Raw genomic sequence first — 25,780 nt, 5'->3', positions numbered from 1 at the left:
GTGGCGATCCGCCCTACATCCTAGGATGACCGCCACCCATTCCCCTCGCCATATTAGTGTGGCAAGGGGGACCGCGGCGGACGGGAAGGCCGTCCGCCGCTTTTCAGCCCGGTCAATGAGTTGACCGGGCGGAAAAGGGTTTCATATGGTGGCGGTGTCTGCTAGACACCGCCATCCATATCAGGATGCAGGCGGGAGAGTGCTTTTCCGTGGCGGCAAAGGCATGCAGTGTTTGTGTTTGGGGTCCCGTTGTGGGCCCCCAGGATGTTGGTGGTTGGGTGGTGGCACGTGGGGGGCACCTATGGTACCCCCCCAGCAGTTCCATGCACAACATGCCTTCCTGGCATTGTGGCAGGCAGTGCTGAGGGCACCGCCCGCCACAATGCCAGGAATGCAGGATGCGCCCGCCACTGTGGCGGGCGCATCATAATTGCCCACATGGGACCCCCGCCCTTATGGCGGGCGGTCCCAATCCCCAAAAGGTTGGCGAGCGGGCGGACAGCCTAATGACCCCCTTAGTGTGCAACCCAAAATGCAATATTCACAACCCACCCAGTGAGCATTCATATACTCTGGATCACCAAAAATCCACTCATTTGTGGTCAAATAATGGAGTGCCAGAAGATGCTTTCAAAGGAAGCCACCTACAGAAGAAAGTCCTGCAAGGATGTCCCCTCAATACAAGTTCGGCCAACAGAAAAGTGTGGCCAATAGTAAAATCTGTGGCCAACATGAGCATTTTTCAAGGCACAAAGATGGGGGAGGGGTCCTTATCTCATGGCCCCAATGAGGCCTGATATTATGGGGATTATTAAAGCAGTAGAATTTTATACCACAACAAAGAGCAGGCACAAAGGTTGGTAAGAGTGGTTTGAGGACTGTGAAGTGATGACAGAATCGTAAAGCAATTCGATGAAATAATGAGAAAGGGAGGGTCCATTCGCTTTGCATGTAGAGCATGACATAGCTGTAAATCCATTAAATTCAACTTTATTCGGTTTTAAGACAAAACAATAAAGACACACAATACATTTTGAGCATGAGTAAATATAAAAACAATACTCAAAGCAGTCTACAAATTTAGAAGAAAAGCGCATACTGCGCCATCCAAATATCCAACAAATGGCCCTTCTTCCCCTTCTGACAAATAAAAATATGATCCTAAATCCACAAAAACATGCATAATCGAAAAAAAGAAATATCCTAAATGAGCCTGCAATAAAGTAATAATTCAATAATAAAACCAATTGAGTATATTAAGTAAAAACTAAACATAACAAATACAAAAGAACAGCTGGAACCATGACGCAACCTGCATCGATTCCCTACAGGTTAGTGCCGCTTTAAGAAAAGAACAAACAGTAAAATAGACATCAGGGCTGGAGATCAAATGTAGCATCTCTGCTCTTTCGAAACTCTAGCTTCTTTGAACTTAGCTTAAGATAAGATAAGAAAAAGGATCTGTAAAATTTACAAAAAAACATAAAGTGCAGCAAAGTTTGAGCAGATAGCCCATCACCAGGGCAGGTTGACTCAGGATCACCCAGATAACTGTGTTCCTCCAAAAAACATAGGCGTGCCATACCGTACCGGCCCTAAAGCGAAGGGCAAGGGATCTCTCCCAGCGTAAGAGCTCAGTAACAACAAATATCTTGCAGCTCTACAGGTTCAATGAACAGGATGTAGGGCCAGATGTATGAAGGTCAAATGGGTTCGCAAACGCCGAAATTCGCAGAAAGTTTGCAAACTCATTTGAGCAAAATGATATGTATGTAGTAAATTGCAGTGCAAAATAAAGAATCGCAAATTTGCGATTCCTTATTTTGCGATTGCATGTAAGGAATCACAAATTTGCGATTCCTTAAATGCAATGTATGATGCAAAAATAAATTGCTAATTGTCCCTAAGGAATCGCAAATTACCACCAACTTCAAGTTGGTGGTAATTTGCTAATTTCTTGAAAAATGCTAATTTTTGCATTTTTCAAAGTGTCATGTGATGCACATACATGCCCTTAGGTTAGGTTAGGTTAGCTTATTTCAGGGGTGCAACAAGGTGTCCTTTGGACATCCTTGCACCCTTGAAATTATTCTCAATTTGCGAATAGCAAATTGCGAATCGCAAATTGAGAATAATTTCACATTCATTCCTATGGGCCTCCTGGCCCATAGGAATGAATGGGAAATTATTCCTTAATTGCGATTAGCAATTTGCTAATCGCAATTAAGGAATTTTAAGAAATCGCTAAAAAATAGCGAATTTTTACATACATACCATTTTACAATTCTCAAATAGCGATTCCTTAAAAATCGCTATTTGAGAATCAGAAAAGTGTATCTTGATACACTTAGCAAAAGTTCTATTAGAGATTACGGGCCGAGTTCAGAATACATTCTTTGAGAATTATGGTATTGTTGGAAATGAGACTTGACAACCAACTTATCGGTCTTACCTAAAGTGACAGGTGCAGAAAACCCATCAGACACACTTTGTTCAATAAAACACTTAAAGAAGTACCCCAACCATGGTAAAGATAGACCTCTGTCTGATTTGAGACAGTCAAGAATAATGTGCCTTGTTACATTGACCTCTGCATTGGCCCAGCCACTAACCCAGAGCAAATAGTGGGGGCAATCTTGCTTTATCAGGGATATATGGCAGGTTTAGCTCTGAGTGAATGATGAAAGGAGAGCTGGCAGAGGGAAGATTGAGGAGGCCCTTGCAAATGTGGTTTTTCTCTATCTGTAAAGACGACATGCTGTCATAGCCTCAAACTCCTGCACCCCACAGTGGTGCAGGGACACATTAAAAGTTATGTATTTTCAGGCAGGTGGAGATAGTCCCCGTGCCTGCAGACTGCACTAATGACCAAATAAGGGCTCAAGTTATCAATAAATAATTAATAATAAAGGTCCATAAAGGCCAGGTACAGTGGACAGTTCCCAGCAAATGGTGTACTTACTGGCTTCGAATTGATCAAAGAATTACATTTAAAACCCTGTGTTACATCTTTAAAATCAAACAAAGGTGTGGCACCACCGTATCTGCAAGAGCTCATCCATCCTTACATCCTTCTCGTCCCCTGCGCTCTACAGCCCACGGAGACTTCGAGATTCCCAGATTTAAACTTGCAAGAATGGGAGGCCGCTCCTTTTCTTGTCTTGGCCCAGAAATCTGGAATTCTCTTCCGGTGTCCTTGAAGAATGACCCGTCCTATCTCAGCTTTCGAAGAAATCTTAAAACTTGGCTCTTTTAGTAGCAAATGGTTCTTGACTGCTCCTTTTCTAGCAATTTGTGTGCTAGGCACTATGGAGCAAGGGTGCCTGGGTTAAAAAATAATTGTTCATGTGCCGGAAGGTGTCCCTTCCTGCACATAAACAATCCCTAATGGTGATTTGTAACTTCTACAAGAAGAAGTTACAAAGGAGAAATGAATCATTTTTCCTTCTTGTACCAGTTTACGACCATGTTTTCGCTGGTCTTATTTTTGGCACCGCGCCATATTTCCCCAGAATAGTAAAAAAGGGGCAGTGCCAAAAAGCATTGGGTGTTGCGGCGGAACGCCCACTGCAACACCCAATGCCGGCCCCTTCATATTAAGTGCTGCGTGAATAGGGGCATTATTTACAAGGCAGCTTTAAGCCACGTTGAGTGGTTTAACTCTGCTTTGTAAATAAGGCGAAGGGTTGATCACCACCAGAACGTCAAAAAAAGTGACGTTCTGCTGGCGATGAACCCATGAAAACACGCCCGTTGGTCTTGGGAGGTCTGCTGAGGTCTTCCTTATGGCAGCTGAGAAGCCAGGGCAGGTGTTTCAAAAAACACCTCTACTTGAAGCAAATAGCACCAAACATATGTGATTTCTGCAAAGTAAATTTGCATAACTACACCTCCTGTTGCTGCCTTGTGTCAGCTGTGAGATCTCAGAATCACAGGGAAAACACAGGTGAACATAATGAAAATGGTAACTGAGTAAACAGAGCACAGAAGAGTACGAAGAGGCAGCCGGGGAGCACAGAGGTAGAAAATGGAAAGTGACAATAAAGATACCTCCAGAAATGTATTTGGTGAAATAAGGTGAATGTGCAGAATTTTTAATGAGATTTTAACTAATTTCTTAGTTGAAAACCCAGAACAGGTGGTATTTACCACTTTCTTTAAATACCTCACCCCAGGATCACGTTGGTAATGGTATTTACGGGGTGTGGTAAATACTCCATCCTTTTCCTCACAATCCGGGCCTATATCTGTCTAGTAGTATAGTAAGCTCACCAAAACATAGCTTAGCACATCTGTTAGAATATGGATGGAATTAAACCTGTTTTCAAGCATAAAATGTACTTCCCTTAACTCCTGCTAGCTACAGTATGGAGGGCCTTTTGTTACTACAAATCCTGTTATGAGTAGCCAAAGCCTACATATCAAAAAAACTGTTTGATTGTGGAGGGATCTCTCCACCTGCAGGGATTTCCCAAACCAAAAGGAAAGATAATGATGTGCTAACTTTCTGGGGCCCGTCTGCTGCTGCCACAAGTGCTACTTTATAAAATAGGGTATTCGATTAAATAAATAATACTAGTAATTATTGTCTGTTAAAGGTTTTATTTAGAAATTACTAGAGAGATGACAAAATTGGTCCACCCAATCCTTGCATCCCTTGTTTTATTTAGAGAGCATCATTTTATCCAATGACAGTTTCCTGTTGGGAAAACTCTGTCATCAGCACCAGCTCTGGTACGGATGCAGTTGTAAGGGTCACACTACTTGATGGTTGTGGCTCCAATGCTAAGTCTGTCCCCATCCGACCTGTCCACTCTGCCATGTGACCCATCGCAGGCCCACATACAAAAAGTCCAGAAATTCACCCCACGAATAGAGTGAAAACTTCCAGCACATGGGGGCATACATTATGGGGCTGATTCTGATGCGGGTTGGAAATGCTTCCCGACTGAATCGGGTTGGAAATGGTTTCCAACCCACTCGGATCGGGACAGTCCGACCGGCGGAGTACAATGCATCCGGATGCTTCCCGATACGATTTGGTTGGACTCCCATTGACTTCAATGGGAGCATATGTTTCTAACCGCATCATAATTGGGCCCTGGGTCGTTCCCGATCCGATTTGGAAGGCGCAAATGCCATTAGGAGGTCTTCCTAATCATCCTAACCGCATCAGAATCAGGCCCAAGGTGGGAATGCTTTCCTAACCGAATCAGAATCAGGCCCTATGTGTTTTTCCAAAGGCAGAGCCCCATTTCATGTCTGTCGCTGCAAAAATAGCACTGACTGCAGATTCGCCATGCTGCTAAAACAGGACAGGCCTGCCAGCTGCTTGTTTTCCCTTGAAGCAGCTCCATGAAGTAGGGAACCAGTTCTAGTAAAAGGGAAACATCCTTAACCACGATGTATAAACAACGACTTACCGGAACAACGAAGAGGGCTGAACCACGAAGGTAACATCCACGAACGACGGAACAACGAAGGATGGAACCACGACTTTTAGAACACCGGAGCATGCTAGGAAAACGTTTAAAAGGGTAGAGGGGGGTGTGGGGGACTCCCCCCACAAATACGATTAGATTAAAAACGAAATAGTTAAAAAAAAACAGCAAAGGTTGTTGAAGAAATTAGTTTACATTAAAATTACCGGTTTATGACAGGTGATGGCAGTGTTTCTTTGATTTAAACAAAATGGCATTAAATCTAATTTTTTCGTGGTTTAGAGAGTAGTGGTTTAAAATGTAGTGGTTAAGTAATGGTCGTGGTTTAGCCTTTGTTGTTCCAGAAGTCGTGGTTCAGGCAGTAGTTGTTAAGTCATACAATCCTAGGAAAGATGTCTGGCCTTCAAGCAGGCAGCTATGGATTCTGAGGGCTGGCAGGGATAGCATAGCGGAAGCCATACAGACTAATCCACCACACTCTTTATGACCCCATAAGTAACAAACCACTGAGGTATGTTTTTCAAAAACCAAAGGTGAACCACAGAAATACTGATGACTTTGGCCAGAAAAAGTAAATGAAAATAATTATATATTTGCTCGTCCAAGGCCAAAGCCTTCCAGTGGCCTGCTCAATAGGTTGGCTGGATGTTTGCAGTTCTTGTTTGTAAAAAAAACGTTCTGTTTGTAAAAAACATGCACAATTATGCATTCGCAAAATTACACACATAAGGCCACATGCATCAATGTAGGCTTTTGTGATTCCTTAATTGCGATTATTAAGGAATTGCAATTAAGGAATCACAAAAGCCTATGCGTGTAGGAATCATTAAAACAATAGCGATTCCTAAACATTCCTTAATTGCGACTCACAAATTGCGAGTCGCATTAAGGAATGGCTTCCCATTAATTGCTGTCGGCCTACAGGCCCATAGGAATGAATGGGAATTGCATGTGCAATTTGCAAGTACCAAATAGGTTATCGCAAATTGCACTTGCAATTTCAAGGGTGCCAAAAGGACACCCTGTTGCACCCCTGAAATTGTACTGTGCACCCATGTTGCGCACACACATGCCCCATGGGCATGTGTGTGTAACATGAAACTTTAAAAAATGCACGTTAGTGAATTTTTCAACGTTTTTGCAAATTACAGACCAGTTTAATTTCTCAGTAATTTGAGGCCCCAAATAGCGAAATCTCTATTTCAAAGTGCTTCTAGCATTGCATTTAAGGAATCGCAAATTGCGATTCCTGAAATGCAATCACAATTTGGGAAATCCCCCAAAATTGTGATTACCGAAATTGCACATCCCAAAAACGTTCATGCACCACAAAAGGCCATTTTGCTATCGCAAACGGCCGATGCATGCGCCCCTTAGGTTCTGTGGGTGAGGGAAGCTTGCAGTGCTATGCCACAGAGTACATCTACATATGAGGCAGCTGCTTTTTAAAAGAATTGACTTTCCTTATAACACATCTTCTCATTGTTCAAAATTCATTGGCTAGCAGTTGTTTTTCATTTGCATTCCTTCACTGGAGGATTTTGATTGGAAGTGGATTAGTAGCTCTAGGGATCATTTTCAGCCTTCAATGCTTGTCTTCAAGAATGGAGCTCTGCGACCCCAGTCTTGGTCATTTGTCTCTCTAGGTATTTTCCTAGATCAGTAACTCAAAGATGGCTCTGATGACAAAGGCTTGTGCCTGCAAGATCTCTGTAACCAAGGGGTAGGTGTGCTGCCTGATGCCTGGGCTTATAGGATCTCTGTAACCTGATGGATAGCTCGTCTGTAAGATGTCTGTGACTATAAGATCCCTGTCACCTGGCAACAGCTTTGCTGTCAGTTGCCAGAACCTGTAAAATATGTGCAATATCAGGGTTAACTTTGCAGTCCCAAACCCTTGTTTTTTACTGTTTACTGTTTTTGTAAAATGATGGTTGTTCTGTCTGTGATACTCTCCTGTGAAGTTTACTACATGAAATACTTGCTGTCCATCAAGATCTGTGTTACCTGGGTAGATTTGCTGCCAGTGGCTGAAGTCTAAAGATTTTGTGTCACCTGAGGGATAAATCTCCCTTCTCAACCTGTAAGAATTTCCTCTACCATAGGGGTAGCTCTGACATCAGATCTGAGTAACCAGATGTACAGAGTGATGCCAGACACTGAGCTTGCAAGGGCTGTGTAACCTTTGGGAGGGATGGATTTGCAGTGATGTGCACCAGAAAGTACTAGGTTGGTACCCACAGGGATAGATAGCTCTGCTGTAAGAGGCCTCAGCATCCAGGATCCTTGTATCTGTGAAAGGATGGGCTGTTTTCCTGTCCAAGGTTGAGTCTCTGTGATCGACGTTTATGGCTAGCTTTTTAGCATGAGACCTAAGGCTATTAACTCCTTGTAACTTGAGGGATAGGTTTGCTCTCCAAAGCTGGAACAATCTGTGAAATATGTTAATTAACTGCAGAGTGTGAATCTGGGCGCATCCAACCTCTGTATCCCAAGGGACCCCTATGAGCCCATAGAATGTACGCAATCTGAAGGATAGCTGCTTGAGCCTGTAGGATACATGTAACCTATAGAGAGTTTTGCAGCTATGAAGTCTGAGCCTGTGAGAGCTGTGGAGTAGATGGATAGCCAGGGGTGGCTCCTCTTCAATGGCGGAGGAGCATCACCCCACTGGTCAGTCAGTCACGGAAAAATAAAATGACATCAAAACAATAATATTTTATTTTTCTGTGACCGGGCTCTGGCTGATGGTGCCTGCATGCGGATGAGGCCGGGCAATGACAGGCAGGAGTGGTGGGCACTTAGAAGTGCACATGTAAGTTTGGCCAGCCGTCTTAGGCCGGCCAAACAGTCATGCGCACTTCTATTTCTCCAACTCAGCTGTGTTCACAGCCAGGTTTGAAAAAATGCTAAGTCTGTTAACTTAGTATGCCTCCCAGGCAGTGTCTGAGTGGCAGAGTCTGCCAGGAGTGAAGCACAGAGGCGGCCGTCAGCATAAGGGCAGCAAGAGGTACGTTTTAAAATTATTATTTTTACCCTCAATTCCCCGTACCTCCAACCCCCACTTTTGTTGTGCTGTAGCCGACCACTGTGGATAGTTCCTCCATTGAAACACTCACTTAATAAATCTATTGCGTGAAGGATAGGTTTTCGGTCCAACACCCGCATGGTTGGCATAACGTCAGATAGCAACATACAGTTCTGAAGCCTGGGTTATAACATTTCCCTAACCTGAAAGACTGTGCTGAACCCAGAAAACTGTGTAGCTTGAGAGACCACTCTGCTGTCTACAGCTAATGGAGTATATTTATCAAGAGGTTGTGTCTTTTTTGTACCACGCAACGGGGTGCAACAGCGACACAACCCCCGTAGATGCAATTTATCAAGTCACGCAAGGCCCCCTTCCGCGACCATGAGTAGCTTGATAAGTTCAGAGTAACGCAACGCAGCATACTTCACTGCCTTGAGTTATGCCCTAGGAGGAGTTCCATTAGTGGAGCGTGTGTGTTCCCACGCAGCATCCATGAATTTTGATTTATTCCCAGATTTACTATTACTGGAAGACCCGGGAATGAGCTAAATTGCTACGCATCCCCAGGGGAGGCATAACGAGGAGAAATATCTGCATTCTGCAGCACACATGGAAAGAGAAAAATGCCTCAGGGGATACATTTTTGTGCAGGAAGGTGTCCCTTCCTGTACAAAAACAATCCTGCTTACAACGCAGACATCCTTGCACTATGGTGCAAAGATGCCTGCATTGGTGCTAGGCAGCACATTGCGCGACAGTGCTGGAAAAGGCAGGAATGTGCCGTATTGTGATAAATACGGCGCAGTCCTGCCCTTTCCCTATCACGCAGTGCAGCAAAGTGACTCTGCATGCCTGCGCTGCATTACAATTTGGTAAATATGGCCCTTTATTTACATAATTGCTAATCTGGGCAATATATGTCAATGGCTTTTGTGTTGACCCCATGTGACTTAAGTACTAGCCCAGCCACCAACTGAACTGTGCAGTGACTAACACAATGGGATTACCACTGTAACTTCTGCTGTTGAGCACCATCATATTCCAGGCCTTCTGGTCAGACTTGCAACCCCTATAGAAAAGGCATTGCACGGTATAATTGTATACACCCTACACATTCTATGTGTAATAACAAACTGCAAGCCAAAATAATGTCACCATGCAAGCCTCAACACTTCTTTGCAACCAAGATCTGTGGGGAGGATTTATAAACAAATAAATAGCCACAACAGCTCTAGCTGACCAAAAGTGTACAGTATTCATGGTTTCGTAGTTAACAGAATATTGTTCTGAATAAGCTAAAATACCTCCAGAACTACCGAAGATATGCAGCAGTGGAAGAGCATGTTATGCGGCTGGTCTAATTGATGAATGTGGCCATGAAGCCAAATTATGCAGCAGAGAATGGAACATTATGCCACATATTTTGCGAATAAAGGAAAACGTGCAGCACATTTTATATCATTACTAAAGGGCTATTCAGGCATTTTAGTGCACAATGATGGCAAAAAAAAAAAAATAGAAAAAAAAGAAAAAGGAAAGCTAAACACATTCAGAATATAAAATTCAAATATCATTCCGTAACAGTTGGTGATTTCTAGGATAGGCAGGGCTTTAAGTGGGGGGGGTCTGAGCACCCCCAGTTTTTTGGGGGGGCCTCGAGAGGGGTCTCTATTTTCGGGCCTCAAAGGTCAAAGGTAGGGTGACCAGACGTCCCGGTTTTTGTTGTTTAGGGTGAGCATGCGCGCGCACTGCTTAAGCAAATATAATAAGATAATGCGCTCCCAGTAACCCTTGCATCCCCACACTAGCTCGATCAGAGGCCGCAACTAGAGTGCCCACGGCTCCTTGGTAGTGCGCTTTCATTGCACCATTGTGTCGATCAATGGTACCTCAAGTGGGTTCATTTGGCAGCTTAAACCACTTCGTGTGAGAAACTGGCTACATATTGATGTCTCTTCTTTACTTCTGATCATGGGAAACTTGCTTGTAAAAGTCCAGTCAAACAAAAATTAGACGTGAAATAATACAAACGTGTTTGCACAGAAGGATATTTTATGTGACCGCATCATAACGAGGATGTGACAGCCTATTTTGCAAGTGTGAGAACAGCAGGCTGATTTTGTGCACAGCGGCGCTGGTCTGCAGCATTGCCCAGTTGTTTGGAACACCACAAGCCTCTCGGCGTCTTTACCACCAGTGTTAAAACCACAGAGGGGCCTATTCAGTGTCCTGGCGACAATCACCCACTGGCAGACCCACGGGGCGACGAAGGGAAGGAGGAAGCATTTGCACTGTTGAACAAAACGCCCGTCGGCACAGTAGTAGGAAGCGTGGAGATGCAGGGGCTCTAGGAAGGGGTGGAAACACCACATAGAATCGTTAACATGCAAATGATCTTTTAAAGACCTGTGAAGTACTCGGGTGCAGCTGTGTGTGCTCCCGGGAAGCTGTCTCAGCCTGAGCTGCCACACAGGGGGGGCGGGGGGGGGGGGGGGCTCTGAGGAGTCCTAGAGCTGACAGCTTGTCAGAGCAGGGGGTACTGCTACACTAGTTATCTTTATTTAGACCACGCCCCTACTTAGATAGACCACACCCCTTCAAGGTTTGCCCCGCCCCTTTTAGAGCACCCCCAGTTTTTTTCCCCACTTAAAGCCCTAATGGACAGGGACAGCCTTTTATAAACGCTGCGCTTTCTACTGCCCAGAATACAATAGTTTAGAAGATAAACCAAACAATATTTCTCTCAGCAGGGCAAAACCCCATATCTAGCACTCTGATTGTAAAAGAAGATTGTTTTTACTCAAAGCTTCCAAAATGGTTTAAGGATTGCCTTCAGGTTTACAGGGTATTCACACTCAAGGCCTCTTAAAGTCCCTCTTTTCTGCAGTAAAAGTCCTACAGGGCAGTATTCTGTTTTACAGATGTACTATATAAGTGCCTTTGTATGAGACACTTTAAGATTTGAGAACACTGTGGTATAGACATGTATTTGTGCGCGGTGAAACTAAACATTTTATTGCAAAGTGTGGCTTGTTAGTTCCACAATTTTGAAAATAAATTTAAATATGTTAATTTCTAGATTCCTGCTGCAGGAGATCAGTCTTTCTCCCAGTTGGGCATATTAACACAATCAGGAGACTTTTGGCCATTTCCATGGTTGAACTCAACAAACAGGTGGAAGGTGGTCACTTTGATGGAGCGGTAATTTCTTCTGGTAATTTCTCAATGCAAAACCCTCATGCTACCTCTAATTTACCGCTCAAAAGGTGTTGGGCCCTTCACACCATGTAATACCTTCAGGAGACTTTAAATAAAGATGAACAGTCAAAAATGCAATTATTATTTTAAGCCAATAAAGAGAGTTGTTGAGTATTTAAAGGGTTTTATTTTCTAGTAAAAAGTTAATTTTCTCTGACCCTTTATTCATTAATAAAATATCAATCAGGTTACAGAATTTGGAAAACAGGAAAAATAGCATTACTACAGAACATTTTACAGTCTGCAAATCAGCATTACATATAGGAATGTGGCGCAAAATGTCATTCAAGATTCTTAAAGAGTTTCTAAGAAAAAATAGTCTTGCAAGGCTAATCAAAAATCAAATAGTTTGCAAAAATCTCCCCTAAAGAGAAATAAATGCATAAGACAAATAAATAATTTCAGACCTAATTAATTAGTAAAGCATAACTGAAAGTTTAGCATCTAATTCTATTTAATCAGCTGTTCTTCTGCATCTGTCTGTGTCTAAAGAGCAAGCAGGGAGTGAGATAGCCCGCCCTTCACAAGACCTCAAAGGAATGTGGCCAAGATATGACGTGGAAGCAAGAAACCTCCCCCTGATTCTCCTCGGACGCAAACCCTCAGCAATCTCCCGGGACGTTTCTCGTACCTAACCCATAGAAGCCTAAGCCAAAATGAGCAAGAAGCCAGCTGAGCTGAGAAAGCCCGCCCCTGTCAGTTTTTATACACAAAATTTTGGCAGACTACACAAAATGTTGCATTTCAGGAAAACCTGTATGTTGATTGGTCAATCATGATGGCATGAGTTCTCATCACCCTGACGCATTCTAAAAACCTGACCATGCCAGTTTTTAACAAATGAAGCATACATAATAAATAAATTTTATAAGTTTGCAACAATTGCTAGGGAAAATTTTCAATAGTCTTCCTTCCTTCCTGCCAAAGCGCAGTCAGATGGACACTTTTAACTAACACTGGTGCATTTGGCAGAATCACAAGGATGTACAGTTCAAGGTGTTCTTGACTTCTTGGCATGAGGAAAGCTGCCACAGTCTGCGCATGCTTCCTTCTCATTCAAAGCAAGCCATAGCTTTTCATGGTTTCACAGGCAGCCATTTAATGGTAGGCCCGAAAATAAAACAAACAAAAAGATAATATTAATGTCATGTGAATCAGCACATTATGTTTCCAAACTCCATTATTTATGTATAACATGTAAAATAAATGTGCAATGTGCAACAAAGTAAAAGAGGTGTTATTAACTGAAAATATTTATCAAAATATGCAACAAGTCAAAGTCTTTTAAGACAGGAATAGTGGATTTAGATTACATGGGATGCGCTGGGAAGAGAGAAACACATTCTATTAATCTTCAAAGCTAAAAGGCCACTTTTCTCTACATTGCAAAAACACATGTTAATTCAGCAGAAGCATTTCAGACTAAATTGGCCTCACTTTCATATTGTGCCATGTTTTTAACTTGCACCAAAATGTGCGTGGCAATTTAAATGCAGTCGGTCTGAAGCACAAAAATAAAACAATGCCTGACTGCAGAGGAAATCTGCTCCATCAATCCACCCTTCTGATAATTCAAATCATAATAAAATGATTTATAATTAATCACACATATTTCATTTTCACAAGTGACATTTTTTAAAATTGCAAAAGCTGAGCATATAACAATTTTAAATCTATTTCTAAGGCAAACACAAGTCTATCTGTAATCAGATCATATATAGCCAAGCTCAAATGTTTTAGTGCAGAGTTCTGTAAGTAGCTTCTTGAAACAGTTAATCTTCTTTAAAATAAGTAACTAAAATAATAAAAAAGGAATTCAACAGGACAGTTTCAGCATTTCTTTTCTCTTTGTCATCAGCTTGCCATCAGAATGGCTCATTGGCATTCTGTACCTTTTTCAATGCAAATTAGACTACTTAGGTGCTGAGAAACTCGGACAGAGCACCATCAATCCTTGGCACTTTTTCAATCAATGCCTTTCACTCTTATCTTCACTTTGATCAGATTCAGATGATTCACCACTTCATCTCTCCGACCAAAGCCGTTGCACCATCCATTATGCAGATCTTGTGTAGCAGCTGCAATCTGGTGAGAAACTGCACACTGTACATCAAACTGACCTACACAGCCATGGCTAGTGTTCTCCTCAGTGTTTTCCACAAGTGCATTTGCATATGCATTTTCAAGCCACTTTGGTGTTGGTGAGACACCGTCTTTGGCAAAAGGTAACTCAGTGCTGCCATTGTGTTGCTTTATTATGCTTGAAACTTTAGGCAGATAGCTGCAATCCATTCCTTGTCCAATCTGTTGTTCTGAACTCATTATCTTTGAGACCACATTATGATCTGATTTCAGAGAAACTGGCAATCTATACCTGGGCATCAGTCTTTGCAATAACACTTTTGCCACTATGCAGTTGTCACTTTTCTCAAAAACAGTTCTGATACAACCCTGTTGTGCTGCTTCAAAAACATTTTCTTGAGCCTCTTTTAATTCACCTGTGAAGATTCCATAGAATGTGCATGCTAACAGAACACAAATGTGTGCAACTGAATAAGCATTTCTCTCTCCCATGACAACAGTGACTCTCATTTGAGCAGATATACTGCATGTTATGGTAAGGGCAATCAATTTCGAATTTTGGGCTGGGGTAATTACTAAAAGCCATGAAGCTTTGACAACATCATGTATAAGGAGCACAGCATGTGCTGCTTTTAATGTGTCACCTTTCAAACACGGGCCATCTACAAAATGGACATTGTTGGGCTGACTCAGACATTCATCATTAAAGTCTGAATTTGGCTTTATGCATATTTTCATGATATTTAGACACTCATATTCAGTTTCATCACAATTCAAATCATTTGCTGACATTTCTGTGAGGTTAGGGTCAAAGGTCATTGGGCAATACATCACAGAGCTTTGAACACAGTCATCTTTTTGAATAGGCAATGAGAGAGTGCAGCCCTCCCTCTCATTGCAAATTGGTATATTTTCTTTTAAATAAACTTTCATTCCTAGTGCTGGGGCGCAACATTCTTTCTCTTTCAACTCTAGGAATGCTTTTGTGCAATTGTTGTCCAATGGAAGCGGATCAGACACATCCTCATGTGTCAGCCTCAGTAAAGGCTTAGCCACTAGGGAAAGGTTTAGTAACCACTCTCTACGGCAGCTAACCATTCCCAAAAATGTCCTGACTTCTTTCTTTATTTGAGGTGGATTCATCTTGGAAATTATTTCCACCCTTTCTGGTGACATCTTTCTACCTCCCTTTCCAATTTTGTGTCCCAGGTATTCATCTTCTTTTTGACAGTACTCCTGACTATTCTCATCCAATGGCACTGTTACATGGCCTTTGCAAAAATCAATAAAAGTAAGCCATTCTTCAGCACATGGAATGTGAAAAAATATATTGGCTGGATTCGGTACCACAGGACAACATGGAAAAAATATGCTTTTAATCTCCTGCACTATTCTGTTCTTTTCATTTATTTTCTGTGAACCTGTGATCAGAAAGTTACACAAACTTCCAATCAATTCCATCAAAAATCCTTTTATTGGTAAAATTCCTGCAACTGATGGTGTTCCTGAATGCATGTCATCTGGTTCTAATTTTAATAAGACATGTTCTGCACATGTTATTAATCTGGCATCCTTCTCTGTGAACTCTCTTATTTCTGTGTTTATTTTTTCCAAAGCAGAAGGTAATTTTTCAACTGTCTTTTCTGAAAATAATGCGACAGCTGTTTCTTGTTGGGCCATTTTAAAATGTACATCCTCATCAGGAATCTGAAAAATAACATTATCTGGTGTACAGTGATTTGTGCTGTTTAATTTGCAAAACAATTGTTTTCCTGCTAGGCCTGAATCACAGACAACAGTTTTGCAATCTTCCTCAAATGGGCCTAATTTTGGTGCACATTTTTCTAAAACTGGGTTTGTAATTTCTTTGTTTAAAACTCCTGCATTTAAATCTGGACTTTCCACTGCCTTCACAAAGCACTTGGTAAATTCTGAATTGTGAGGGTTAAAACTCTCATTTTCAAACACAGCAACCTGTTGGACTGGGTTTTGATTTTTTCTCTGGAAAAAATTCACATTTGCTCTGGACACCTTATTTAAATTAATTTGAGCTTTTTCCATATTTTGTGGGACCATCTTTGCTTGGAAAATTCCTGCCATAGGTACCTGTCTCTGAACTGACATTTGCATTTGCTTAGCTGGTATATTTTGCATCTGCATTTCTCCATGTTTTTGTGCATCATGTTTAAATTTATATTTCTTCTTCCAATGCTCCAATCTGCTATAAAGATGGCAAAAGGACACATTTTCCAGCAGTACAACACCCATACCTGAATTTTCACAAACCAAACCAACTTTACTTCCATCCTGTGTTCTTTTAATCTGTACCCAATCAACATCCTTTGCTAGCACTCCACCCTTCAGGAAAATAATCACTGCTATGTTTTCCTCCATATCAACAGAAAATGATGGTGCATTCATGCAAACCCTTTTCATTGCCTCTTCACTTGGCCTTTGCAAAACTTTAGATTCAAACCACAATTCAGTCTGCATGACAATGTAAAAGAACATTTCCAAAATAATGCACAACTCTTTTAAAATTTCAACAAATCCCTCAACATATGGGTACCACAGCATAATTCTGTCTCTCAATTGTGGGAATGTGTTCAGAAATGCTGCAAGTTCACTTTTATTCTGTGGCATAGGAACATGCACTTCTCCCACCTTTTCTCTCAATGAGTAAGCAAAAGTTTCTCCCTCATTCTGCTTATTATTTTTCTCAACTAAATCTGGTGGCTTCTTTTCCTTATCCAGTTTCAATGCAAGGTCTGGTGGTTTCTTTTTCTTCTCATGTTTTCTTGCCCATTTGTCTCCTAATTTCTCAAACCCATTGCATTTAAAAACATACTTTATTTCTGCAATGTGCAGTTGCATTTCTGAAGAACACATTTTCTCATTTGCTTCATCATCCATATGTACCCTAAAACTTTTCTGAAATGGGACACTTCCTAAAACATCAGTTTCATATTTTTGAGCCAAATCTGCCAGGCCATTATGTGTAGTTAATGCACATGTAACTGTTTCCTTACTCAGGGAAATTAATTCTTTTTCCTGACACTTGTTCACATTTTCATTATTTAAACAGCATGGACTGTTATTTTCTCCATGTTCAAGTGCTGAATTTAAAACACTACGCTGTTTCTCTTTTTCAGGGCCTGTGTTAATATGTTCTCCCATGTTTTCTATCTTTTTAATCACTGCTGCTTCCTCTAAGCAGGTTTGAAAAATAACATTTTCAATTACATTTATTTTATTCTGAGCTGTAGATGTTGTAAAGGCCATTTTTCCCTCACCCTTCAGTGCTTGGGGTAATTTCTGTTCAATAATCTGTGTATTCTGAGTTTCTGAAATAAACTCTGCCATAATCACTCCTTCTGCAGCTCTTTGAACCTTTTCAGTAGGGACCATATTAATTGGGACAGTCATAATTTTTCTATGCATCATCTGTGCATCTGCAGTTAGCAATTCTTGGACTGAATCAGGCACATTTGAAGCAGTAACACCTGGAGGTATCACTGTCAGTGCTGAATCAACAGGTAATGGGTCAATCTGAAATGTTTGCACAGTTTTCTCAATCTGTGTTTTTCTCTGTTCAACAGAAGCAGTAGCCACTGTAGTGCTTACTAGTACACTATTTTCAGTATTTTTAATGGGAACCACATAAAGTGGTGGACACTCAGTTAACCATGCATCCATTATTTTATCCCCTGAATCATTATTTATTTGAAGCTCTTTATCATCATTAATTCTCTTCTCCTGTATTTGGTGCTTTACCTTTTTATCCTCACTTGCTTTCTCTCTTGCTACCTTTTCCCACAAGCTTAAGGCCTCAAATTGTGCAGCTTTAGATGGTGTCTTTATTTCACATAACACTTCCCTTAATTTGTCAATAATTTGCAATTCAAAAGTACCATCTTTTGGAAACCTCAAAACACCCTCTTTTTCAGTAATCTTGCACCATTGGTGAACCCACATACATGTATTTTGTCCCAAATTGGTAGACATAAAATGCACAGGTGTTCCTTCAGGAGCATCATCAATAAAAAACGAATTTTTCACTTTACCTCCTAACAGCTTCTTTAAACCTTCAAACATTTTCATTTTTGCAATAGTTCAATGCAATTTCTCTTTTACAAAGCTGTCAGTCTCAATTTCAGTCAGTTTTACTCCTACTACTGACCCTCCACAAAATCTTACTGCAATATTTCTCTTAATCAATAACTCTGTTAGTAACAACATAAATACATTCGCTACTCTGTCTGTTGTGCTAAATAAAGGATAGATTTATATTCACTGCGAGTAACACATCCCGCTTACCCTTCACAAAGTAAGACTTTCCGTTTACTCTTCAAATACTACAGGTAAATCCCTTCCGCTTACCTGTCACACAAGCTCAGAAGAACCTGCTACTCCTTTGGACTTATCCTTCAGGATATATCTTAGTCCGAAGTTTCACCAGCGAACCCTTTTGCTGTCACTCAAGCTCAGAAGAACCTGCTACTCCTTTAGTGTGACCCTTTCTAGGTGATATCAGACCAAAGTTTCACCAGCGAACTCTTTGCTACAATCACTCACACAGAAAATAGTCCCTAATTTAACACTGCCAGCCCTACCTAGCTTCTCAGTGCTATTCCAACAGACGAGTAACCTCAGTGCAGTGTGGCTTCCATTTACCGCCCGCTATTCCTTCCCGGGATTCCACAGGTGTGCATACCTGCGTGTTCAGACAACATAGAACAAGACACTAACTTAACATAAAGAGTTAAAACATGTAATCAATAACCAAAAATTATGTCCTATGAAATTACCAATATAATCAATAACACCATCAATTCAAAATGAGCAAAATGTCACCAACAGTAAAAATCCTTACTATTTTCAACACTTCAAAAAAACATGCTAGCATATTAACAACATTTCACAACCCTATTCATACTCACACCACTTCTTGCATCACCTTCCAGTACTGCTTTGCCAATCTTCAGGTTCCGAGCATTGGAGTCAGGAATCAGGGCTTGGACATTTATCTAACTTGGGCAATTATTTTATTTCCCTCTTAAGGTCAATGATCCATTAGTTGAGTAGTTGATGGTGAAATCAATAATCATTAATCACCAAACTAATCAATAACGACCATCCTCTGATTACCAAAAACTGATGGAGCGGTAATTTCTTCTGGTAATTTCTCAATGCAAAACCCTCATGCTACCTCTAATTTACCGCTCAAAAGGTGTTGGGCCCTTCACACCATGTAATACCTTCAGGAGACTTTAAATAAAGATGAACAGTCAAAAATGCAATTATTATTTTAAGCCAATAAAGAGAGTTGTTGAGTATTTAAAGGGTTTTATTTTCTAGTAAAAAGTTAATTTTCTCTGACCCTTTATTCATTAATAAAATATCAATCAGGTTACAGAATTTGGAAAACAGGAAAAATAGCATTACTACAGAACATTTTACAGTCTGCAAATCAGCATTACATATAGGAATGTGGCGCAAAATGTCATTCAAGATTCTTAAAGAGTTTCTAAGAAAAAATAGTCTTGCAAGGCTAATCAAAAATCAAATAGTTTGCAAAAATCTCCCCTAAAGAGAAATAAATGCATAAGACAAATAAATCATTTCAGACCTAATTAATTAGTAAAGCATAACTGAAAGTTTAGCATCTAATTCTATTTAATCAGCTGTTCTTCTGCATCTGTCTGTGTCTAAAGAGCAAGCAGGGAGTGAGATAGCCCGCCCTTCACAAGACCTCAAAGGAATGTGGCCAAGATATGACGTGGAAGCAAGAAACCTCCCCCTGATTCTCCTCGGACGCAAACCCTCAGCAATCTCCCGGGACGTTTCTCGTACCTAACCCATAGAAGCCTAAGCCAAAATGAGCAAGAAGCCAGCTGAGCTGAGAAAGCCCGCCCCTGTCAGTTTTTATACACAAAATTTTGGCAGACTACACAAAATGTTGCATTTCAGGAAAACCTGTATGTTGATTGGTCAATCATGATGGCATGAGTTCTCATCACCCTGACGCATTCTAAAAACCTGACCATGCCAGTTTTTAACAAATGAAGCATACATAATAAATAAATTTTATAAGTTTGCAACAATTGCTAGGGAAAATTTTCAATAGTCTTCCTTCCTTCCTGCCAAAGCGCAGTCAGATGGACACTTTTAACTAACACTGGTGCATTTGGCAGAATCACAAGGATGTACAGTTCAAGGTGTTCTTGACTTCTTGGCATGAGGAAAGCTGCCACAGTCTGCGCATGCTCCCTTCTCATTCAAAGCAAGCCATAGCTTTTCATGGTTTCACAGGCAGCCATTTAATGGTAGGCCCGAAAATAAAACAAACAAAAAGATAATATTAATGTCATGTGAATCAGCACATTATGTTTCCAAACTCCATTATTTATGTATAACATGTAAAATAAATGTGCAATGTGCAACAAAGTAAAAGAGGTGTTATTAACTGAAAATATTTATCAAAATATGCAACAAGTCAAAGTCTTTTAAGACAGGAATAGTGGATTTAGATTACATGGGATGCGCTGGGAAGAGAGAAACACATTCTATTAATCTTCAAAGCTAAAAGGCCACTTTTCTCTACATTGCAAAAACACATGTTAATTCAGCAGAAGCATTTCAGACTAAATTGGCCTCACTTTCATATTGTGCCATGTTTTTAACTTGCACCAAAATGTGCGTGGCAATTTAAATGCAGTCGGTCTGAAGCACAAAAATAAAACAATGCCTGACTGCAGAGGAAATCTGCTCCATCAACTTAACTTTTGCAAAGTTTTCAGAGTCACGCTGTGTGGCATGTCCAGTGTTTATAGTAATGTTTGTTATGTTTGAGATAGAGAATTTTTTTTAAGAAATCGTAAATATTATAAGCAGAGCCTGGAGAAAGTGGCTAGTTGTAAATCTAGAAGCGCATAAAAACTCTAAACCTGGCATATGCATTGTGTTTTGATTAAGTCAAAATAAATGAATTACGCTTCCTGCATAGTTCACAGTCTAGTCTTTCTTCCAACATTTCAGTCTGTCTTCTATGTCTGTATACTTTGAAACATTTAGAACAAACGTCCTGAGTAGGGAGCTCTACATTTTTTATGTGCCCAGGGTCACATGTCATCAACGAGTACTGTGGAGTTCTTGGTGTCCCTTGACTTGAGTAAAAAGCCGGAGGGTGAGATTGAGGACACTCTCACTAAAATACAATTTGGTACATAAAGTATTATTCTGCCCTCCACTTTAAATGTTACCTGTGCTCTTTTGTTTCAGCTTAAGAAGATGTCCTTCTCGTTGAATAACCAGAGTGACCACCAAAAGCCTGAAGAAGATGCAACTGGATTCATGCCATCATCCATAATCATTATGGCCGTGCTCACCCTCACACTCGTCTTGGGTCTACCCGGCAATGCCCTGGTGATCTGGGTCGCCGGCCTGAAAATGAAGCGCACAGTGAACACTGTCTGGTTCCTGAACCTGGCCATTGCAGATTTTGTTTGCTGTCTGTCCCTCCCATTCTCCATTGCCTATGAGGCCCTGCACGGGTACTGGCCTTATGGCGACGTCCTCTGCAAGGTCCTCCCCGCCATCATCATCTTGAACATGTTTGCCAGCGTCTTTGTCCTTGTGGCTATCAGCATGGATCGGTGCTTGCTGGTGATCAAGCCGGTGTGGTCTCAGAACCATCGGACAGTGGGCTTGGCATCGTGGCTGTGTCTTTGCATCTGGATCCTCGCTTTTCTTACATGTGTCCCTGTCTTCGTCTATCGCCAAACCTATCATGATGACTCAGGCAAAATTGAATGTACTTACAATTATGGAGAATCTTACTTTGACCATAATGCGTATGGGGATGACTTTGGGGTGTACGATGATGCCGATCGGGTGGAGGATCTCAGTTTTGAGACATCTGGGGAAACGACTGAATCCGATACTTTCAGCATGACCTCGGACCACCTCTCAACAAGAAAGCCTAACCTTTCCATGGAGGATTGGTCTGATCCAAGATGGCCGAGTGGGTTAGATGTGACTGATGTCTTCTCAAGTTCTAGGTTGTCCAATGTTCATCCTATGTATGAGTCAGGGAATCATACATATGCTGTACACGCACCAGTCCCGCTCATCGTCATCACCCTGACTCGACTCATCTTTGGGTTTGTCATACCTCTGGCAGTGATCCTAGCCTGCTACGCATTCATTCTCATCAGAGTGAGGACTGCCCACTTCTCAAAGTCCAGCGGCAAGATGCAGAGAACTGTCCTCAGCATCGTTAGCGCCTTTTTCATCTGCTGGGCGCCTTACCATATCATGGGGGTCGTCTTGCTCTACACCGACTCACCAAGCCTCTTGCAATGGGATCATTTGTTCCAAGGCTTGGCATATGCAAATAGCTGTGTCAACCCTGTGCTGTACGTCTTCACTGGACAAGACTTTAAGGACAAGTTGCGCAAGTCCTTGCACGCTGTTTTCGAGAGCGCATTCATTGAGGATGTCAGCGGCCCCACGGCAACCACCAGGAGCAGGAGTTCCACAGACGGAAAAGTGGACATAACCATTGTGTGAGGGGGCAATCTTCAAATTCACCACACCCCCAAACACATTGATAGAGGGTCAATGGGCTCTATAGCTTGTTCATTGTCATAAGGAAGCTGTGATTAGTGAGGATAGAATGAGGGTGAGTCTCAGAATGAATGAGAGGACATTTACCCCCCACACCCCTTTAGTTCTCTTAGCTATAAATGAGCAGACAGTGCTTAATTTGAGCAGGCGTTTGCCAATGGTCAGTACAGAAACTCATTTTAGAGCACCAGGGCTTCGCTGAAGTGCATGTAATAATTAATTAGACTGATTGTGCAGTGATTTGACAGTTGTAAATGTACATTTTGCATAATAGGATTGCAGCTTCCACAGCCATGTTTATTATAAGAGATATGCACACATTTGTATGGACAAATGGACACCGCTACAACTGGAACGGGGGTAAAAAAACCTCCTACAGTCCACGAACCACCCTGCCCATCCACTATCAAGTAAAGGCACTGACTGGCCTCTGGGGAACCAGCCTTTACAACGCGGTCAGCACCATGCATGTCTTTACCATGCAAGCTTTACAACGCATGCGTCTTTACCATGAATGTCTTTACCATGCCTCATTGGGTGACATGTGCCAGGGTGGGTCAGGCCAGGCCAATCATTGACGGATGCTCCTTCCTGACATTCAACAGAGTGGGGTCAGCTGGTGGGTCTGGCTTGGATGTGGTGGGGTGTCTTTTTTTATCCAGACCCCTAACAAATCAGAAATGAGCTCTAAAGTTGACCTGTGGCAGGCAATTAACTTATTGATTCCTGTTTTTTCTTTGATTTCTGAGACTTATTGTTTGTTGCTGGTCAACAAATTCCAGAATGGAAAGAAAAACACAGCTCTAGACAAGACCAGACATGGAACAGCCCAGGATCAATCTGCCCATTCATGAATGTGGACCAGTGCCCCTGGCAGCAGCAATAAGAAGACATTGGAGGGAGGGGTACACAGAACCACAAACGTCGACAGGGTGCCAATATATAGTTACAGCGGCTGGCACCTTTAAGGTGGTTACTTGCCTTTATAGGCGACTCGCGTCTGAAACAATCTCCCCACTGACTAAAGTGCATCAACAATAGGAAGCTGATTTGGGTGAACTCTTAGCGGATAAGAACTGGGAAGAGTTGGTGGAGAGAGCGTGGAAAAGCACTAGAAATGCTAGATTTCAATTGGTAAACTTTTACGTGCTACACAAGGCCTACCTTACCCCGGGCAAGATTAATACATACTTTAATATGTCCTAACCACGCTGCAATACGATGGCAGCAGACTTTATACCTTTGTATCTTGGGACTGCCCGAGCCTGAGAGACTTCTGGGAGGAGGTGACCACGGTCCTAGCAGATGTAACGGACAAAGAGATTGCAATTACACCTGGGTATCGCCGTTTACATTGGTTCCCCCAAACATCCAAAAATAAAGTAACAAGTAAATTCCAGGATCTTGGCCTAGAACTGGCCAAAAGGGACATTACCAGTCATTGGAAGTCAAGGGATGGTCCTAACATACTCAGGTGGAAAAAAGAATTTATAAAATGGGCAGACTGAGCGGGATATTCGATTGCAAATAGCTAAGAAGACGGGGAACGAAAAGACACTGGAGATAGCTAGGGCTTGGGCAGGATTAGTGGAATTGTTAAAACACCCGGAGAATGAGGGAGATGAGAACCAGGCAGAAGACACTCCTGCAGACGAAGGCTGAGCCCTGATCCCTGAACTTCACTAAATGAAGAGTAAGGCAATTGGTATACAGTCACTGTACGCCCCATCATGGACAGGATTCCAATATTGGCGGGGAACAGTGTTTACAACACAACTTTTACAACGAAGTACCTTTACGACGCAACCATTACAACACAAGTCATTACAACGACTTGCGCTGGGGTGTGCTCTAGGATAGGGAATAGTTTCAATTTACTATACAACACCTTCCCTACTATCCACGGGGACTGGAGTTGGAATAGTAAATTAAACTATTCCACTATCCAACGCCCCCGAACGCAAGTCGTTGTAACGACTTGCGTTGTAAAAGTTGCGTCGTAAAGGCATGCGTTGTAAAAGCATGCATTGTAATGACGTACATCCAATATTGGCATGTAATAATATCGGTTTGGATAAAATATAGGATATCCCTCAGCCAGCTGAGTAGGGGTTTCGATATACGTGACACACATGGGAGGGAGGGAAGAGGGGGGGAATATGTGGGTTTAGTCTATAGGATATAATACAGAGTAGCAAGGAGACGGTTGAAAGAACTGATTCTGTAGCACTGGGCTCAAGTCGCTTGTAGCATCCTCCAAGGGAATAAAGATAGCAGGGGTGCTGGACTATTGCCATGATATGCTAGAATGCTGTTGACAGGTATTCATAGTACACAACAAGTATTAAACTGATGTAAGTAATGTATAGTTATACTGTAAACAGTCAAATATTTGAAATGCCAATTAAAATTTGTTTTAAAAAAAAATGAATGTGGACCAGTGCTTATTTGAAACAAAAGGGAAAATGTGACTGTATTGATGCTTCTACAATGCTGCCTAAACACTAGCAGGGGATCAATGGAGCACTGTCCATAGTAATGAGACAGACGCAGGAACTAACCCACAGAAAGTGACAGAGTGGGAAGGGCGGCTCCACGGTTGTATCAGTGCTGCCACCAGTAAATCACTCTAGTGGTGGTCTCCAAAAAACATCTTGGGTCCCTGGCACTCATAGTTTTAAAGAAATTAGCACTGGTCAAGCCCCAGCCTGGTCCAATACACTCCTGGTTTCAATCCAATTAAATCAAAGCCAGGGATTCATGTCACTGTTAAAGTCAAGGTCCTAGGGGCATATTTATAAGCCCCTTTGCATCACTCTTGCACCACTCAACGGCGTGCAAGAGCAACGCAAATGCAAACGGCACCAGCACAAGGGAAAAGGACAGGAATTTGCATGTATTGGATAAATATGGCGCATTCCGGTCCTTTCTCTGTGACGCAGGGCAGCACAGTAAAGTGACTTGCTGCTCTGCCCTTCTCTATGCCACAAAAGTCATAAATATGCCCCCTAGTCTCCTGAAGGACAAACAAACAACCTTTGTCATTGAAACATGCACATTTTGCTTGATTTATGAAGGAGGTCAGGTTTCATGGTTTAGGGGTGAACGCAAAGGGGCATATTTACAGGTTAAGAGGCGAAGCATTTTGTCAAGCCAAGATGGCTAACAACAAGCTCAGTAACTTCAGAAATGCACGGACGCACCATATTTACAAGAATATGGTGCAGGCCTGTGTTTCCCCCTGCGCTGGCGCTAAATTTAGCCTCCTAGGGCCAACGCAGGCACCCTTGCATCATAGTGCAAGGGTGTCTGCTTTGCAGGAGAAGATTGTTAATGTGCA

At 41.9% G+C, this 25,780-nt stretch overlaps 1 protein-coding gene across 1 annotated transcript in view; it reads left to right on the top strand.

Moving 5' to 3' along the window:
* The window catches only part of LOC147706466 (C3a anaphylatoxin chemotactic receptor-like), a 41,965-nt gene extending 17,176 nt beyond the window's left edge, over positions 1-24,789 (top strand). Inside the window, exon 2 of the mRNA XM_086932977.1 lies at positions 21,094-24,789. Within this exon, the coding sequence (XP_086789103.1) occupies positions 21,103-22,383 (1,281 nt within the window). The 5' untranslated portion in view covers positions 21,094-21,102 and the 3' untranslated portion in view covers positions 22,384-24,789. The remainder of the gene's footprint in view (positions 1-21,093) is intronic.
* Positions 24,790-25,780: the final 991 nt, after the last annotated feature.

Source organism: Lissotriton vulgaris, chromosome 7 (assembly GCF_964263255.1).
Source record: "Lissotriton vulgaris chromosome 7, aLisVul1.2, whole genome shotgun sequence".
Classification (NCBI taxonomy): Eukaryota; Metazoa; Chordata; class Amphibia; order Caudata; family Salamandridae; genus Lissotriton; species Lissotriton vulgaris.
This window is presented reverse-complemented; position numbering and strand designations above follow the sequence as displayed.